A 20216-nucleotide genomic window follows, 5' to 3' on the forward strand; every position below is an offset into this window, starting at 1 on the left:
TATATCCAAAATTTTCTCTAATTTCCCTTTGAACTAATATATCTGGATAATATTTTCCCACTCTTTGATATATAACATTATTTTCATTGAATACGTTACCGGTGATAATTATTTTAATTGCTTTATGAATATAAATACTTAATTTCTTAATAAGACGGAATATAATTAGGTACTGAATCTCTCTATATTTACTAGAATACAAGATTGAAACAGTGATATGGTAATAGCTAATTTATAATGATAATACTGCAAATTCATACTGAAATACACAGAAGTACGCTTTAATTGAGAGAGAAATTTTTCATCTGAAAATCAACAAATTAAAGATTTTTTTCATCATCATTGTCAATGAGGTGTGTTAGAAAAATTTAAAATGATAAACATACTACGTATAAAGATGATATTATATAACTGTATTATATAATTTACCAAAATAGATTTATGAAATTTTGTTTTATTATTAAATTAAATATTCTTTTTCCCTTAATTTTCAATTAAATTCTTTTTACTAAATACATGGAGATTTGTAATCAATTTTCATTTATCTTATCAAACTTGATAAATATTCATCTTTGACGTACTAAAACTTTACATTTATGCTGCAATTTTATGCAAGTGTAGTTGCCCAATTTGTTCCTATATGCATGTAAATAATTAACAAACTATGACTAAAATCTATCAGTTTTTTTTTTTATTTATTTTTAATACTTATGACAATTTTTCCCATTTTCAACAATGTTTAAAGAAAGTCCATTATGTCCTTTTATTTTCTAATCGCTTAGATATTTTGATAATATACACGAGTGCTTTTTAAATTGAAAATTATTCGCATATTTATTTATAACACAAGAATTATTTTAATTATCTAATTATTAATAAACTTGGTTTCTTTATAAAAATGTTTAATTGAAATAATGATTATATATATTTATATATATATTCAGTTAGTTCATTTAGTTCAAATACTTTTCTTTCTTTTATTATTCTTTCATTGATTGAAAAGCCCAACTTTTCGTATTATATTTATTATAATGTTAATATTTTAAAATTTAATATTTTATTTGGTTCAACTAGCAGTAACATTAATTTCTAACTTAATTTATAAATATTTAAGGTGTACTGTTTTCCATATAATTGTAGAAGTTTCGAAACACATATTGTATGAATATAATTAAATCCAAATTCCATTCTTTGTTTTAATCAAAGTAATCTCAAAAGATATTTCAATTTATCTATAATACATAAGAATTTGTTAGTAATTTTATTAATATTGTTAAAATCTGATCTTAAATATTCAGGACCTCACATTCAATTTTGTTTTTATCTACCAGAGTTATTTCAATACCGCCTGCTAATAAAAATTCAGCAGTTTTCAATTGCGATTTTCCCACTCGCTCTATTAAATCTAGATTATCTACATGGACTAAAGGTTGAGTCACATGATTTATAGACGTTGCTGCTTTATCAATTTATTCTGAATATAAGGAATTTATAAATACTTTAATTGGAGCAATTTTGTTAATAATTTTCCTTTAAATCATTATGTTTATTAAAACTGACATAAATATAAAATTGAAATTAAATTAATATTTTTCTATCCATAGTTAGAATCATAATATTCTTCATTTTTATTCATATTTACTGAATTTTTTTTTTTTTTAACAACCAAATATTTTTTGCAGATAACTGCTCAATTAACTACATTTTATAAAAAAAAAACAAACAATATAATCTAATTATCTTTCATTATATTTATTACAAAACGTTTTATATTAAAAAACCGAATAATAGTTTAAAAATTAATAATTTAATAATAATAGTTTAAAATGTAGTAGTTAATAAAGAATAATGAAATTCTTTCTTTTCATTGTAATAGTTATATGTTATATTCTGAAGACTATTAAATATAAATTTATATATAATTAAATTATTTATAGATCCAATTTTATCGAATAATTATTTACATTTTCTTGAAAAATACAACTTCTGAACGCGAGAATAACGTAATGTAAATTTTTTAATAATATATCATTATATCATCATGTTGAATGATATTTTTTAACTATAAATACATCTATTACATAGTGTATCAAAAGATTTACAAATTATCTTATATACTTTTACATTAAAAATAAATGTTTATTCCATCTATAGTACTAAGAAAATTAATAAATACTTTTGTTGTGTGTTTTATATCTCGCAATGACTTTCTTTAATAATAGTTTCGAATTCTTTTTACTTTAAGTTTTCGTATAAAATCAATATTGAACTATTTTACTCTCGTACGTGAAAAATCATTTGAAAATTTATTTCTGTTTATAAAAATTATTTCTTGATCATTGTCTTTTATAAAAAAATAAAAAAAAAACTTCACTTATTTATTCATTAGTTATTATTAACGATTCTGTATGATAATGAATCTTGTGAAATGTTAAAAAATAGAAACGTAATTATATACTTTAATTATTTCGCGTATTTTACTAATAATTGTATATTAAAATTAATCCACTCCCAGATTCAATATTCATAATAGTTAATTTCATATTTCATATATTTGATTATTTTCTATATATCTTTCATGAATTTTCTTTCAATTATTCAAGAAGAATAATCTATCGTTTATCATGGTATTATATTCAGAATTTTAATTTAGATTGAAAACAATTTAATTAGTGAATAAACGTTAAAATTATATGAATAGATTAGTAAACACATGCTTATTCAAGATAAAATTTAAGTTATCTTATTTTTTATAATCATATAAATCCAAGAATGATATAATAAATATGTAATTATTAAACTAACTTTAATTTACCAATTATCTTCTACTTTCAAATTAAATGTATAGTTTCAAATATTACTTAGAAAATTATCAAATAGAAAATAAAAATGTTTTCAAATTTACTTATTGGTAATATTTTCAATTACATGCATTTATATAATCTATGTTATTTTTTATTCTTCGTGTAATTAATATTTTCGCTATTTTAGTTTAGTTTTGCTTGCGATATAATTTAATAAATGTCAACTGATTTTAACTACATAAATAAAGTAAATAATTATGAATGATTTGGACGTATATTTATAATAACATAAATAAAATGGATTTTATCTAAATATAGAATACTTTGTCAATTCACACACCGACTTTAATTTTCAAACTTAATATTCATTGGTAAAATTATGATTCTTAAACATCGATTGAAAATAAAATTATTGTACAATTTATCACTCATTTAATGAATATTACTAATTCATCTACATTCATTTATCTAAATTATACTTTTATATAAGTTATTTTTCATAATATTCGGAGCAGTGCATGTAATTAATTTTCTACATCTTACGTAAATGGAATCATTGCTTTTTGTAATCTTCGAATGAAAGTTCTTCATTTAAATTCTGCTTTCACAATCACCGTTTCGACACTTATGTATAATGATCTTGCATTTACAATTTTACGAAAATTCGATACGTGTCAGTATTTGAATTTCTTGAATATAGTTATTTCATTCCTATAATTTTTTAGGCGACTTTATATTCGATTTACCATTGCCCTGATTCTTCCTCACTAAATACGTAATTAGGAAATGAAGGCGGAAGTTGTAGTTCTGAGAACGAGATAAATGATAAGGAAAATAAAGGAAAAAATCAAGATGAATGAAGAGAAAATGGATAAAATGATTCAGAGAAAATAGGAAAATAGAGAAAGAGGGAATGTAAGTGAGAAAATGAATACTAGAGTGCATGATAGAAGAAAATAAATACAGCTACAATTAGAAAAAGATGGACAGAAAGAGCGAGAGGGAGAGAGAGAGAGCGAGAGAGAGAATGAAAAAAAAAGAAAAAACATAGTAAAATAACTCGTCTAGCCAAGTTTTATTCTCCTCAGTTGAGAAAATCAATCTTACAAGCTTATTTGAACAAGGCCAACTTGCATAAAATAATTTCTAGTTTCAGGATAATTGCATAAAATGAAATATCATTTTTGTTTCTGTTGAAAAAGATTGATTTTAGATAAGAGATTGGAAAATGTAAAGGAAAATAAAAGGAGATAGAATAAAAGGGTCGGGGAAAGACATCGCTAAGTATTAATATGTTCCATATGATTTTAGTCATTATTATTTTTATTTTCTAAATAAATAAAATAATGTAAATAAAATTAATGAGAAATGATCGATAAGTTTTTTATTGCTGATATTATTTGAGGAAGCATAGATTTAGAGTCAAGCATGAATGGAAAGTTTATATATATATATATATAAATAGTTTTCTCAAAATACAATTAAAAAATATAATTATTTATACTTATTGAATAGAAAAATATACGATCTAATATAAGATATAATACAACAACAATAATAATAGTAATAATAATAATAAATAATTTCATGGACGATAACTTGCAAAATTAGCTATACAAAATATTGGAAAATATATCTTACACTGAATTAAATTTAATTTTAAATTAAAAGATGGAAATTTTTATGAAGCAATATCCTATATAGATAATAAATTTAAATCGTTGGATAGTTAATAAAGCCTGGTTTGAAGATTATTTTATTAAAAAAAATTTTATTGAATCATTAAGGATTTTCAAATCCTTCACTATATGTGCAATTCAATGATTAAATGATACATTAACTGTATTTGTAATGTTGGGCAGTATGGATATTGAAATTTTTACAAAGTTTATAATTTCATTCAGTCCCATTGTCATTATTATAGAAGAAAATTATTTTTAAATTGTTAAAAAAGAAACTATTCCCTCCTTCTAGTGCTCTTCAGTCTTGAAAATGATTGGCGAAACATAGTTGAGAATTCAGAACTTCTTAGCGAAAAGCAGCAGCAGCAGCAAACGGCCCTCTGGGAGTTGGCACAAACTGAAGTGGCTTATATTAAAACGCTGAAAGTCGTGACCGACGTAAGTATGTCTGGCCTACCCCCAAACAAGGATAAATTCTTATCGATATGTCAATAATCTATTTCGCGGAGATACTTTACCATGTAACGTTAATTAACCTATTATCACTAGAATGTTCGTTCAGCTTTGATATAATTCTTATTACATAATATGTAAAGGGGTAATTTGTTGTAGGATGGTAAATTGCCTACCATTGTCTTACTCACTTCTTATCATTTCGGTAAAAATTGTAAAATACAACTTTATAAAATGCTTAAAGAATGCTTTATGAAACGTACGAATGGGATTTTTCTGAGTAGGATTTATTTTGAAATATACATTTATCATCGGAAAATGTAATTTCAACTTTGCTAATACATTAAAGTCAATATTGTATAGTAACTTTATAATTGTTAATACTAATTCATTGGTAAAAGTGATAGTTCATATATTATAAATTTTAGCTTTTTTAAGATGCTTATTTGCGTTACTTTAGTGAATTTTTATAGGAAATTGAATATTATAAAAAGGCAAATAATTAAGGCGAGTATTAGTTTGAAATAAATTTTACAAATATTTTTCATTATGCTAAATAAATAAATAAATAAATATGAATTAAGAAGGAAAGCATTTCTGTTAGAGATCTTTTATAATCTATAAATCTCCTAATATAAGAAAATAAAATACAGTACTTGTTTCTTCATATACATACTGAGTCCTTAAAAAAAGACATATAATACAAAAGTCCTACGTTGTAGGACGTTGTACATTGTAATAGTAGTTATTCCGAGTTTTAATAATATAAACATAAATTCGCAAGCAAAAGTAATGTTTAATCATATCTTTATGTAAATAAAAATAGTATTGATAAAAATAATACTTATTTCAAAGCTTGTTTTTCTTTATAAAATATCGTTAACCAGTTTTATATACTCTTGAGAAAAAATAGATAATGTAGACAATAATTGAATGTAAAATTATATAATCTCAGAACAAACCAAACGTATAAAGTATGAATAAAGTAAAGGAATTAATGCATATTAATAGTTTAATCCTGTAATAATGTAAGGAACAAATGCTTCGTACTTAAAAAATTTTTCATCTTTATGATATCGATATATCATATATTTTTATTTATAATCTCTCTTACGTACTAAATTTATACAATAATTTATCGTGATACATACAGGTGTAAAAGTTTCTTTTATTAAGAATTTTAATTTTTAAAAAATATAATCAACCATTCGAATTTTATGTATTAAAAGATGAATTTTTTGTAAAGATTTTTTAAAAATTTCAGTGACGATCGTTAGAAAATAAAAAATTTTTCGCCAATGTGTAAGATATAAAATCTTTTAAATTTGTCAAATTGCACCTGAATTCTAAACAAAGAAGACTTCCTGAAGAATGCAATCAACGCTTACAGCGTCCTATATTGACGATTAAACTTAAAACAATGTTGCATAAATTTTATTTACAAATTTTGACCGACTTTCGTTTTAACGCCCTATCCAAGCCAAAGCATGTAAATTTTAATGCATTTTAACGTAAAATTCGAGCATTCATCTTCGCTCGACAGGTTCTATATCCTTTGACTATTTCCCCTTCCTAACGGATAAGTTTAAAGAGCATAAAAATCGATGGCCGTTTCAGCTCTTCATGGCTTGCTTGTGCGGTCTGCAGGCCTCGAATATCCTGAACGAAGTCGACAGAACAAAGTTGTTCAGCAACATACCAGAAATCTATGCAGCCAACCTATACTTCTGGACGGAGCACATACTTGCAATGCTACATGTATCCCGCTCAACGCGACAGGCCCTCGACCCTGGCCATCTACTCCAGGGTTTCGAAAACTTTGAGAAGATATTTGCTCCGTATACGAGATATTGCTCGGAACAAAGCAAATGTCAGCAATACTGCCGGGACCGATTCAACGACAATGATCTATTCACAGCCTACCTTGTGGTAACTCACTTTTTACATGCCGATCAATGTTCGTTGTTACTTTATTATTCCTTAAATGCAGTCAGAATTAAATAATTGGTCATCGAGAATATTCATTGGAATGAATATTCAAGGATTGGCTAAGAGATTCGTATCGCAAACCGCAAATGAACATAAATGGTCGATTTATTCTCTTTAGCGGCGATTCTATCGTGTTTTCTAATAATGCATAATAGAGTTTAGCAAAGTTGTTGATTATGGTAGGGCATGATATTACACATTCTCAACTTACATCCACGACATCATTTGCTTTCTTCGTAACGATGATTAATCGCCCTTATGTAAATTCGTAATGGTAAGAGAAAATGTACGGCTATTGTTTTTGCTTTCAACGACCGTTGTACATCTATGTATTAGATATTTAATATTTCATTATCTAATACGAGCTGCTCCTTTACGATGTATTATCATAAATTCGATGCGCCATGTATGAAGCTATCAATATTCATGATTTCTTATGCTTTATTAATTGCAGTGGTGCGAGACTCAAAAAGATTGCAATCGTTTAAGGCTACTTGATATATTGGTTAAGCCAATGCAAAGAATAACAAAGTATTCCCTTTTGTTGAAAGCTGTTCACAAAAATACGGAATATGAAGATCAGCGACTCGAGTTGACTATAATGGTAAGTGAGAAAGGGAAAAAAATGCGTAAGATCTGTTTTAGAATTATTAATGCATGCAATACTACGCATTATAGCACATTATAATTCTATCTATGCTACAAAGTTCTACTTGTAAAAACATTATTAAACAATTTTATTTTAATATTTCCTTGACAATATGATGCTGTATTCAATTCAATACAATTGATGAATATGATGAATTCAGGTATATTCAGGAATATGATAAATTCATTCGTCAAGGCAATATGATGAATTCAATACAACATTACCGATATTTATGGAAATGTATAACTTTGCAAAAGCTACATTTATTTATTTGTCAATAACAAAACTTTAGTCGTAAAATATATTAGATAATATTGATAATAACGATTATACTCCAATCAATAATATAACAATACGGATGTTTTTCTTCTCTTTTTTCTTCTTGATACAATACGAAAATTTAATTTATATTTACGATTAACGACTAATATTGTATATACCTTGTTGCTTAATAAACATTCAGGCAACAGTTATTATTCCCAAGCACTTATAAAACATTTCTTCTATTATTTCAATCGGTCAGTTTATATGGAAATACAGTGTTAAATTTGCTTAACAATATTCTTTATTTACAGAGTTATAAGATAAGAATAGATTTCAATTATATAATCTTAATTTAGTATGCTCGTTATAAATTTTCATTCCCTATTCAATATAATCTGATATAATATTTCAGTTAATTTGAATGAGGACTGAATTCTGTCTCATTAAAATTTATTAATGCAAATTAATAAGTATTCCTGCTAAAATCACGCGTAGCGCATTTAAATAGTAGATCATTTAACGCTACTAATGAATGTTGTCTAATGCTGCAAATCCTCAATTCATAATTGATCAAAATAATGCCACTTTTAAATCAAAATTTATCGATGATTATTATATTTTCTGAAATCTGATGAAATTCGAAAATGCAGATTAGCCAAGAAAGACATCCTTTCAACAACATCCTAAAATTATTATTATTCTATTATAAGTCTACTTAATTATAATGCTAACGTTAATTACGGGGGAAGTTATAAGCTCACCGAATGAATATAAAATTAAATAAAGTCAACGTTTACAAACACCTTACATTCCAAATATCTTGAATAATAATATAATTAATCTTGTTGTCCTTAATTACACTCAAGGCAATATACGTCATATTCAGGTAATTTTAGACCTCTTACTTTTTTTAAATCTTTCAATTCCGAATACGTAGATCAAATCGGTAGACACTTTCGTGGCGTCCGTGAATGCAGCGATGCGTCGCAGCGAGGAAATGGCACGACTGGTAAGTGCAGCGTCACGTCTGGATAGTTATGACGTCGTAGAGTCGCGGGACGAGGAACTAGAGAAGCTCATCAAATCTCACAGCAACTTGGATATTATAACGGCCCCGATGCCCGGCTGCCCCAAGGACACGCTTAGAACTCTAGTGCGTGAGGGCGATCTAAAGTTGCGGGACTCGGCAACTAGCAAGGTAAGGAAGATCTTACGCATTCGTGCCGTGCACGAGCTAAGCGAATCGATTGATTTTCCCTTTAAAGCCATACTATCAATTATCTCAATTACTCTCTAAGCAAATTGTCAATACTGACGATGCAATGAGATTCGAAGACTTTATTTTGCATTAATTACTATCTAAAGTTGTTCAGTTCGACATCAATATAACAAGCTCATATAATAAATAATTGCGATTATAGAAAAGTGTGTGATAAATTTTAATTGGTCGATGTACATGTAAATTGGATAAATTTAGTGTTTTTGACATTTTTTCAATATTGTATTGATCGAATTTATTTAAGGCACTGTCGAGCTAAGATCTTTCAAAGCTTTTCTATTATTCTTATCTCTGTACTCCACGTTCTCTTATTTTCATGCATCGAGCTTTCAGCTAAAAACTCTTTTTACATTTCAGAAAAGGTAAAGATGAGCCAAATTGTGAAAGCAGTAAAATATTTTAAACGTAATTTCAAAAAGTTAATCTTTAGTTATTTTTCTTATACATCGATTTATTTATTTATGTTTATTTATATTTTTTAAATAATAATTGATCGTATAATACAGTTTTGCCAAAATGCATTGTCAAATATTTTTATAATCTTTGAAAATAAAATACCTATTTATGTGATTTTGAAGGGCACTCATACACATTAATATGCATGCATTCGCATAATTAAATTTGAATAATGACTTCGAAGTAGCTTGGGCTTACATTTATTAATATAATTTATTTTATTTTTATAAAAAATTCTCACATTTTTGACGATGAATGAAATGTTTAGCAATAATGTTTTATTTTTTAAATTATTCATACAAAATTTTCAACTTAATGTACCTCGACCATTCATGTATAATAATATATTTTCAACAAAATATATTAACTTCCATTAAAAATTATCTTTAATGCATTTAAATTGAACAATAAATGTATGCTTAATTATCCTTTTTCTCACAATGAACTTCGACGCATTACTTAGTTTTCTGAAAAACTATTATAAATTCTTTATATTTAATGAACTGAACGAAAAGAGATATAATATAAAGTCGAAATCATTAATATTAATGATTGAATTGCTTAATTGAGTATACATAGATACAAGGAATATTATCTTTAAAAAATTATTCATAAATAATATGATCAAAATACTTTTATACTTGACTTGATGTTATATTAAGATTGTTAGAAAAATTATTTCTTTATTAATTCCATTAATATCAATAGTCATCACTAATATTTAAACCTGTAATAAAAAAAATCAGGAATTAAATTTAATTGTACGATTATAAAATAACTTTATTATATTTTCCATTTAACGATTTAACGTTACAAAATCCTTTTGAAATGTGTCGAATAAGAATTATTGCGTTATGAATTCAATAATAAAAATTGCATACCATAAATTTTTGCATACCATAAAATTTCAGATGGTTCATGGAAAACAAATATATATATATATATATATATATATATATATATATAATGATATTTGTATTTAAATAGTTATTTAGTATTAATGGTATACTCCATACATGTTTATTCTTAATTTTATTGCCATATGAGGAAGAATAATCAGAAACCAAGAAATTAATTTAAAGAATTAAAATTTAGTTCTGTCCATCAATTTTAAATTTACATAATGTTTAATGTCTTTGCAAATAAATAAAAAAATAAATACACTTAAGTATTAAAAGCTATCTCCAAGATCGAATCAACAGTTTATTGTCAATTTAAGTCGTATATTAATTTCTATATTATACATTCATCAATAAATATAAAAAATAGGTCATTATAGAGAGCACAGCGTGCTAAAAAACTTTGAGTATAGATAAACAAAAAGTAAAAGAAAAAAAATATTGATATATGATGATGATGATGACGGTGAGTCACTTTCGAAGTAACAAAAATTATTTTTATCCGAGATCGATATTTTTTCATATGAATACACAATCGGGTATAATTTCTCTTAAGTATGATTTTAATATTTGACAAACAGGAGGTGGGGTTGAGAAGGGCTGAATATCGTAAATTACAAACAATTAATTACAACATTAAATACTAATAATGCAATGATTCTTTAAGTATTTTCATTATAATGATTTTTTGTTGATTATGCTTTAGTATTATTGCTCGGCGCTCGTCGTAAAATAGACTTACGATTTTAAATAAAGATTGGCAGTGAGAATTCGAAGTAAAAACCGTTTACATGAAAATTTACATGGAAAGTATGGCGATTACACTAGACAACACGTGAGGAACGTCATTATAATTACTATGATAAATTCACGTAAAAATTAATCCTGCAAAACTTCAAACAAATTATTTTAAAATAATCAACTTTACAGTCAAAGTATATGTAATACCAGTCTGGATAACTCGGCTTATTCCGAGAATTTGCATATTGCATTGTAGTCGGATTCGAAAATATTGAGCGACAATGAAATAACAACATTCACGACTTATCGTACACGATCGGGAACTGAAAAATCTCCGATCCTCGATGCATTAAGTCATCCATCCACGTATCCCTTTCCAAGCATCCGACAACTACCGCCAATTCCGAGGAGCAATAATAATTAAAAGGCACACTCTCGCCGAGGCCATAAATTCGGTTTTTCGGTTAGATGGAGGTGCACGTGCTACTACTCACGGACATGATGCTGATTTGCAAGCAATCAACGAAGAAAGCCTCGTCGAGCAGCAGCTCGGGCGGTACAACCGGTGGCCTCAAAATAATTCGCCAGCCCTACGTTGTCGACCGCATACGCGTTCACGAGCTAAAGGAAGCCTCCAGCCTCGGTTTGGTCTACCTCAATGAGTACGGCGCGGCTTCGGCGGCCCTCGTCCTCAGCGCCGGCGAACCCAAACTCGCCAAGGTACGTATGCGCGAGCGAGCCTTAGATGTTCTTACGAGGCCCGGATAATCTATCTGTCTATATAGCTAATGGACGGTTAAAATTCATAGTAATCTTTTTTTAATATGTGATTCGCTTTGGCGAAGCAATTAGCACGTGATTAAATTAGTTGTTAAAAGGAGCTGTTAATGAGGTCGAGATCATCGAGAAGCAGCTACGAGTGTTAAGATCAATTTATTTACAAAGCGTTTGGAGCATGTTTTTTCACTACTTCTATTTTTTTTGCTCTTTTTTTCTTTCCTTTCATATTAATCGCGAACTAATAATGACAGATTTTTCATTAATTAGGAAAAACAATCGCCTCGTTGTCCTTCCTCGTATATTGATGGCAATGAAATATGTCGGAAGGAACTTTGAAATATTGCCGGAATTTCGGCCAAATTACAGCCAAACATGTCAAAATAGAATAATCGCCGCACAATGTCAGAGCTACTGATAATTAAACGTGCATATATTCTATAAATTGATAATGTATCGGTATTTCGTGAGGATTCGCGAGTATTAAGAAGATGAAGAAGAAGCATCAATCACGAGAATTTACGATATCGACACCAAATAATAATAATTAATATTTTGAGAAAAAATCATCTTTAAAAACCAATATTGCAATTTAAGAGTGACATATGCAATTATAAATTGATATATTAGAGCTTACCACGTACTTTTATAATTTAAAAATTAGATTACTCGCTCAATATTATGTCGCAGTTCGTAGGGCTAATTAAGCGCAATGGGATGACATCGAATTATTTTAATGGACAATATCCGGCTAAGGAAGTGGCAAACGATTGGAGGGCTGAGCGAGTCAATAATAATATCGCCTTCCCTTTGAATCCTTTTAATTAATAGAACAAAGCCTTAGTAGCACATCATTTATCAGATATGCACGATTGCCAAGAAGCATAATTTGCACCACATAATAATAAATTATCGGCGTCGGTATAGTGAATTGTCCAAGTAGAAATCTTCTTAGGGACTCGCATTCGTCTAGAAAGGCTTATATTATTGGTCGCTCGATTGGAAATTGACGACTGAAGAAGTACGGGCTTCCGCTCGATTAACCTTGAAAACGTTTTGAGAGCACAAAATTTCAAATGTCCGCAGTCGTGGATGGAGTCGATAAGGAAAGCGCAGCAGCAGCTAACAACGCTAAAGCTACCAATATTGGGCAGTTCGTTGCCGTTAAGCTCGGTTAGCCGTCAAGCGAGTACGTACTTGGGAGATGGAGACTTCGACCTGGAGGAGCTCTGCGAGGGCATGCCGAGGACGCCGCGCGGCAGTAGTCGAGCCTCGCGTGTGAGCAGCCTCGCGCACAGTCACAGGTGCGTAATCGCCTTCGAGCGACTTAATTAGCTTGCGTGCTGCAGGTAAACTGCACGGCGAATGTAAATTCAAGAACGGAGATGATTGGGAAATTACTAAGGAGATGCCGTCGATTACTTAGAATGGCAAAGGTTTACTTTTTAAAGCGCGCTTTTCATATTGAATAAATTAAATTGTAGAGGATAGTGTAAAATATGCTTGAGTGAGATATGCGATGCAAGGATAATAAATAGTTGGAGATATTTGCGTGAATACGTCATGGTGTGATAGGTCGGTGATAATTTGATTAATTCAATTTTAATATACGGTAACCTACTAGTTCGCATTTATTAATATCACATTATTTATTTCTTGTGACATGGATACGAAACAACGCTTTGAACGAATATTTTGGAAATTCGATTAATTTAAACCACGTGTTGTTGAGTGAGGTCCCGTGATATAGAAGGAAAACTCAGTCTAAATTGAAGATCCACAGATAGTTAATCTAATCCGAATGTGACTTCGTGCCGATACAATTAATTGTCTTAATCAATGCAAAATAAGGGTAAAATCATAAAATCACTAAGACCCGCATGCATAAAGTCCAAATTTTATAAAATAAAATGTTTAACGCTCTCACATTGTTTAAAAATATAACTCTATAAAAAACGTATTTCCAAATTGTTTTGATTTAAAAATTAAACAGACGTCCGCAGTTATTAAATTCACACTTGTTTACAATATTCTAATTTATGTACGAAATTTTTTTTTTTTTTTTTTTTTTATATCGTACAAAAATTCAAAGGAACTCAAATACATGCATAAATGTATATATGCATGCTTAGTGCGCGTGCGCATGTGTGCGTGCATGCGTGTGTGCGTGTATGCGCGTGTGCGTGTGCTAGCGCGCATGCGCGCCACACTCATCTATTTTATTTTAATAATTTTCGTAATAACCAGGAGATAATAATTTTTTTTTAATAATTTTTATTCTATGAATTTATCAGCATAATATTCTTTTTCAATTTTCAAGAAATGTGTCAATCCATACAAATTATTTGTCTTAAAATAATAAATTATTCCAATGGAAATTTGAATAAACCTTTACGTAACATTGAAGTATAAAAGCTGAAATAAATTCAATCTCAGTATTTTTCAAGAATGAAACCTTAATTCATTCTCACAAAATCTTTCTGAAATATTAAAAATTAAAGGAAATTGGTATTTTCACGAAAATGAATTGTATTTGGATCATTGTAATATTATCCTATGATATAAAATTATCTTGAATTATTAAATATATTTCTAATGCAAAAACAGACTGTAATTGCCATTATAATACATCGAGTGATAAACAAAATTTTATTTGAACGCTCGGAGGTAAAATTTGCAATAATTTTTACAACATCTACAATAGCTTATTTTAGAAATATTAGTATTTAACGTAATGTCTTATCATTATACTCGCGTTGGCACATACATGAGCATAACCATTGAATTAAGAAAGTATCGTTGCACTTATCAGCAATGCAATTCTGAGGATAAATTGTGCTTTTACGATTGGCCACGTATGATAATTGCTCGAAGAAAGCCAGAGTCGTCTTGGACTCTACAACTACAATTTATCAGTTGGCTCTCATAAGGTTACGAGACCATTAGCATTAACACCGCTCCATCACCCCAATAACCCAAAACTCGCTTCTTTACGCGACAACGTCGACGATCAGACCGCACCGCTCTATTAAAAAAAGTTTGTCACTCTAAAGCGGCAGCATGGAGATGGAGGGCGCCTCACCAGCAAGCAGTAACTTTCTGCCAAGTTACAATCCAAGTCGTAATGTAAGCGTCGAGACGACGGAGCCACCCCGAGCATCGAGCGTCTCGTCCGAGGAAGGCACGGACTCGGCCGCCCTGGGCGGGCACAATCACCGGCAGCTGCACATCAGGTGACACCGAGCGCATCCATTAGCATACGCCGCTCCAGCCTCTGCCTTGTTTAGATTCTTTGCCTTTGCGCGCCTGAAAATATATTTTATATTCTGAAATTTCCTTTAATTGTCGCACTTGGCCAGCGAGATTCCCTTGCGGCTCTTTGCTTTTCTTGAGCTTGCTGGGCTGTCTGTATTGTATTATTATTTACCGTTTTTGTCGTTGCACGGAGAGAGTTGCGCATCGACCCTACTGGCGGCTTTGCATTCCAGTATATTTGCGGTGATGCGCCATTTCTAAGTAGTAGTTTTTTTTTAGTGACTGCGTAAGTAACCCATGAAAAATTTATGAAATTTTTATTAAAAGCAACAAATATCTTATCATAAAGTCGTATTGTGAAGGCATAAGCAGAAGAGGTATATGCTCTATACGCATGTAAATATATAAAGGATCTTTTGTTGTGAAATACTTTGATGGGGAAACGGGAAAATATTTTTCAGGTGGTGAAAGATAGCTTGAAGAGTAATTTTACGCATCATTAAACGTGCATATTATTTTTGTAGAAATAATATATTTCGAAATACTGCAGTTAATAAAATATAAACGAAAATGGGATATGTTATATAACACATTAAATCTGTAGAAATACTTTACACGAGTTGTAAAAAAGAAAAACTTGACGTCAAATATGAATTTATATGAATGAATACCTTGTGTTAAAAAAGCTTTTGTGCAGAAGATTATTGTATTTAGAAAATGACGGTTGAGATAAAAATTATGAACAAAAGAAAATTCTAAGTCTATAATATATATAGTATATTATATATTTTCAAAATACTTCTTTTAATGTACGTCAATATTTAATTTGACGTGATCTCACCTCTACGTATCTAATAGGAATGATATTTACTATCTCTACGTATTTACTAAATGATATTTAGAGTAATTTTTATAAATTTTTAAGAATGTATATATATATATATATACTATAAAAACGTCATTATCCATGTTGAAAACCATTTTTACAATTTTCTAAAAATGGTTTTCAACATGGATAATGACGTTTTTATAGTACCGTTAATCATAAAATATATCAACATATGTAGTGTTAATAAATATAAATAATGTATAATAATCTCATATTTTGTTTTACAAATTTGTATTTAAAATAGTTGAAAAGAAATGCTAATGCTGTTAAAACTTTTAGTTAGAAAACTCTGTTCCATATGTTTCAAGTTTCAAAGATTACTCATTATTAGTGGAAAAATTTACTATTATATAAAAAAAAATATGCAATACTTTTTGATAAATGCACTTATACGTATCAATAATAAGCATTAACTTTACGATTATGTGAGTATTAGATTATTTTTTATCATTATTATCAATTTTTCATTGGTATATTAAAATAATTTATAAACAAAAGATTTTTTAATTTCTAGGTTGAATGTTAAGTACTATCTGAATACGTTAATTAATTGCCATTGTTTAATATATTTCCTTTACTAAAATTACTCTTCTATCATAAATAAATATTATGTAGTACTTAGAAATTTTTTTGCATTTAAATCATGTACGTACAATATATGTAGTTTTCCCCTTCTTTGTAATAAATTCCTCTCTTCTTCGTAATAAATGTTACATACTCACATAGTGACAGGTATAAATATGCGTATGCGCACGCACACGGATATTATTATTATTATTACTTTATTGCTGTTGTTATTGTTATTGTTACTGTCAGTGTCCTTATCAATTTTATTGTTAAAATGATTGCTCTAGTTATCGTTTGTTGTTATTGTAGTTCTTGTTATTAATATATGCAAAATTTTTACTACTAATACTATTTTTGATTATTTTAATTGTGCTTATTGTTGCTTTGAAATTATTTAAACTAATGAATTTTATGTTATGGTAGGCAGTAATTCACTAAATTATTATGAATAAGTGAAAAGTTTAATCAACTATAATGTAAAACATCAATTTTGTACAATTATTATTATAATTCCTACATTATTTTATAATTGTATTATAAATATTTAATATAAATAAACTATACACTATTTTAATTATAATAAATTTTTCCAAATACAATAAGGAATTAAATTTTGTTTATATTATTTTCATTTGAATTAATGGTATATTCTTTTAGTAATTGTGTATATTATGTTTTTGCATGTAAGTAAAATAATACCGAGAATGTTTTAGTCCTATTATAAACGTGAATTCGTGCCATCTGCGATATTTTTGTAATTGTTATATAGATATAAGATTTATTATAAAACACAATTCTAGAATTAATTTGTATGAAATTCGAACGTGACAGAAGATTATGTATAAAGTATGTTGAATAAAAAATAAAAATGGCTTTGTAAAATGCAATTCTATTTTAAGTGAGAAACTATTTTATTTGAGTTTGTTAAAATAGCTCATTATAAAAGAGAGAAGAAATATCTTCATCTGATAGTTTCATTTCATATTCTCATTCGAGTCTCGAAATAATTTAAATAATAAGCAATTGTTATTAATAGACGTTGTATTATATATTGATTTCTTAAATTAGAAAGAGAAATTCTAGAGTTTGCAATCAAATAATATCAATTGCAAATATTAACCAACATGGTGTAACACTCGTCACATCCTTCAACAACAGTCTCAAAGTAATGAAATAATATGCATAATCTTTTATCGAAAAACGAAATCGTATTAGCAAGTAAGGATAAAAAACATATATGACACAAAAAAAAAAGAACAAAAAGAACGAAACAATTGAAGAGAAGAGCGATCAAAGAATCCAAATTTTCGAACATTAAGCAGGCGATCCCTGCTGAGCAAATCGCCAACGCCGAACACGCTGAGCGTGCAGGTACCAGCTTACTCGACCTTGGGACAGTCGTTACCAAATCTTACGCTCGCCACCTCACCCCAGACGTCAGCGGTCTCGCCTACACCACCGAGCTCACTCCTCATTGTGCCCCTGATCACAAAGAGCAAGGACGCCCTCCTATCGCCAGGTCATCGAGGTGAATTTTCATTTAAGAAAAAAGGCAAACAACTTCATTAATTACTTATTCTAAAGCTCATCCACCCAGCCACAATCACCGACCATTCTGCACCATTCGCCGCTCGGCTCCTAAATTATGAGTGATCCGTAAGGTTTTGGCCGATTAAATACTAAAGCATTTTTATGAACTATCCAGCAGTTTTATGCACTAATAATTTACAAAGATTATAAGAGTACTCTCACTAGTAGTGTCAGTCAATTTATTAACGCCGAATGTTGCACCATAAATCGTATAACTTTTAATAAATAAACTTTTTTAATCAAAATAATTTACCCTAATATTATTATAAATCTTCTGCCTTAGAAGATTCCTTTATAATGTGTGGGCTAGAAGCAATACAATTCGACTTGATTCTTAATGCCAACGATAAAAATTGTTAAATCCTTTCTATGTATTTAAGCATATGATTTAAACTATTGTATTATAAAAATCATGCAGCCGCTCGTTATGTCTATTTTCAAATTCAGCTTATATTTTGCTTCACTCGTTTATAATATCATGTTTTATCAAATTTACAAAAAAGTATTGAACGGTAGTTCCCGCGTATGCACAAATCACATACATCACTCGACTATATACCGATTCAATAACTACAATAATCCATAATTCACCGCCAGGTTTCATTATACAGTTTCTCAGTTACTGAATACAGATTACCCATCTACCAATTAATAAGATCTTACACTCTTCTTGAATTTATGCAGGTATATCATATCCGCCACCGTCGCCCCCTCGTGGCGCTCTGAGGCGAGCTTTCGCGATCCCGCAATCGCGTAATCCGCCCCTTATTAAAACGAGACACGTCAACACTTCGGTGGCACAAACGCTCCAAACGACTGTGAGTCTGGACACTGAGGCTATTGAGGAACGTAGACGGAGGCTCGAACCCTCTGCCAAAGTGCCCTCCAACAATAGTATCGCGGAAGAAAAGGTAATGCAATAATGAACAAAAAAATTCTGAGTGATGATTTGCGAATTAATTAGATAAATTTCCTGGATAAAAGAATAGAGAAAGAAACTGAAAACTTGCGATAGAGGCGAATAATAAAGAATTGTATTATAAGCAAAGTTATTCTTTCATTTTAACATATCGTACATTAATGCCTAACAATTTTTACATGCGCTGTTACTCTAACTGTTAAAGTTGCATAATTTGTATGTAAATTAGCCAAGTCGTTATATATATGATCATCAGTTTGAGTATCCATTAAAAAATAAGTTCACATAATAAAACAAAACTTATAATATTATCGTTAATTAAAAACTTGATCTCTCTTAGGATAATGAAGAATTTATTATTTTAAGTGAAATAAGAATTGATCGCGTACGGATGACTTTTGATTACTTCTATTTGATTCTTATTTGCTTTAATCGCAGTACGTTGAAAAACTAAGATTAAAACGTGTGTTATTATTATTATAATTATAATCATTATAATCATTATTATCATCAACATCATCATCATCATCATCATCATCATCATCATCATCATCATCATCATCATCATCATCATCATCATCATCATCATCATCATCATCATCATCATCATCATCATCATCATCATCATCATCATCATCATCATCATCATCATCATCATCATCATCATCATCATCATCATCATCATCATCATCATCATCATCATCATCATCATCATCATCATCATCATCATTATTATTATTATTTTGTTTACTTATAAGGTACATGTAATTAATATATATTTAAATAATAATTTCGGTCATTTTTATTTTTTTTCCGCTACATAAAATACAATAAAATAATGTTATTTTAAGAGATTTTATGCAAGTGCCTTGAAATTAGCACGAATATCATTTCGAAATTTGACACTTCAAATTTCTCATTTATAAAAAATATAATTAATGAAAGATTTAATAAATTAAAAAATTCTGTTTCATACTTCATAAACAATTAATTTATATTTAAA

At 28.8% G+C, this 20216-nt stretch overlaps 1 protein-coding gene across 3 annotated transcripts in view; it reads left to right on the forward strand.

Moving 5' to 3' along the window:
• LOC105363067 (pleckstrin homology domain-containing family G member 5-like) overlaps window positions 1-20216 on the forward strand; it is an 82454-nt gene that overhangs the window by 60853 nt on the left and 1385 nt on the right. The window contains exons 7-14 of one of the 3 annotated variants that reach the window (XM_011500640.1): window positions 4779-4924; window positions 6557-6868; window positions 7383-7532; window positions 8779-9039; window positions 11685-11936; window positions 13080-13297; window positions 18027-18256; window positions 18979-19205. In XM_011500640.1, coding sequence (XP_011498942.1) covers window positions 4779-4924; window positions 6557-6868; window positions 7383-7532; window positions 8779-9039; window positions 11685-11936; window positions 13080-13297; window positions 18027-18256; window positions 18979-19205 — 1796 coding nt within the window. Of the gene's footprint in view, window positions 1-4778; window positions 4925-6556; window positions 6869-7382; window positions 7533-8778; window positions 9040-11684; window positions 11937-13079; window positions 13298-15046; window positions 15450-18026; window positions 18257-18978; window positions 19206-20216 lie in introns of those variants that run through there. The other 2 variants (XM_011500641.1, XM_011500643.1) reach the window with 2 other exon arrangements.

This window comes from Ceratosolen solmsi, unplaced genomic scaffold (assembly GCF_000503995.2).
Source record: "Ceratosolen solmsi marchali unplaced genomic scaffold, CerSol_1.0 scaffold27, whole genome shotgun sequence".
Classification (NCBI taxonomy): domain Eukaryota; kingdom Metazoa; phylum Arthropoda; class Insecta; order Hymenoptera; family Agaonidae; genus Ceratosolen; species Ceratosolen solmsi.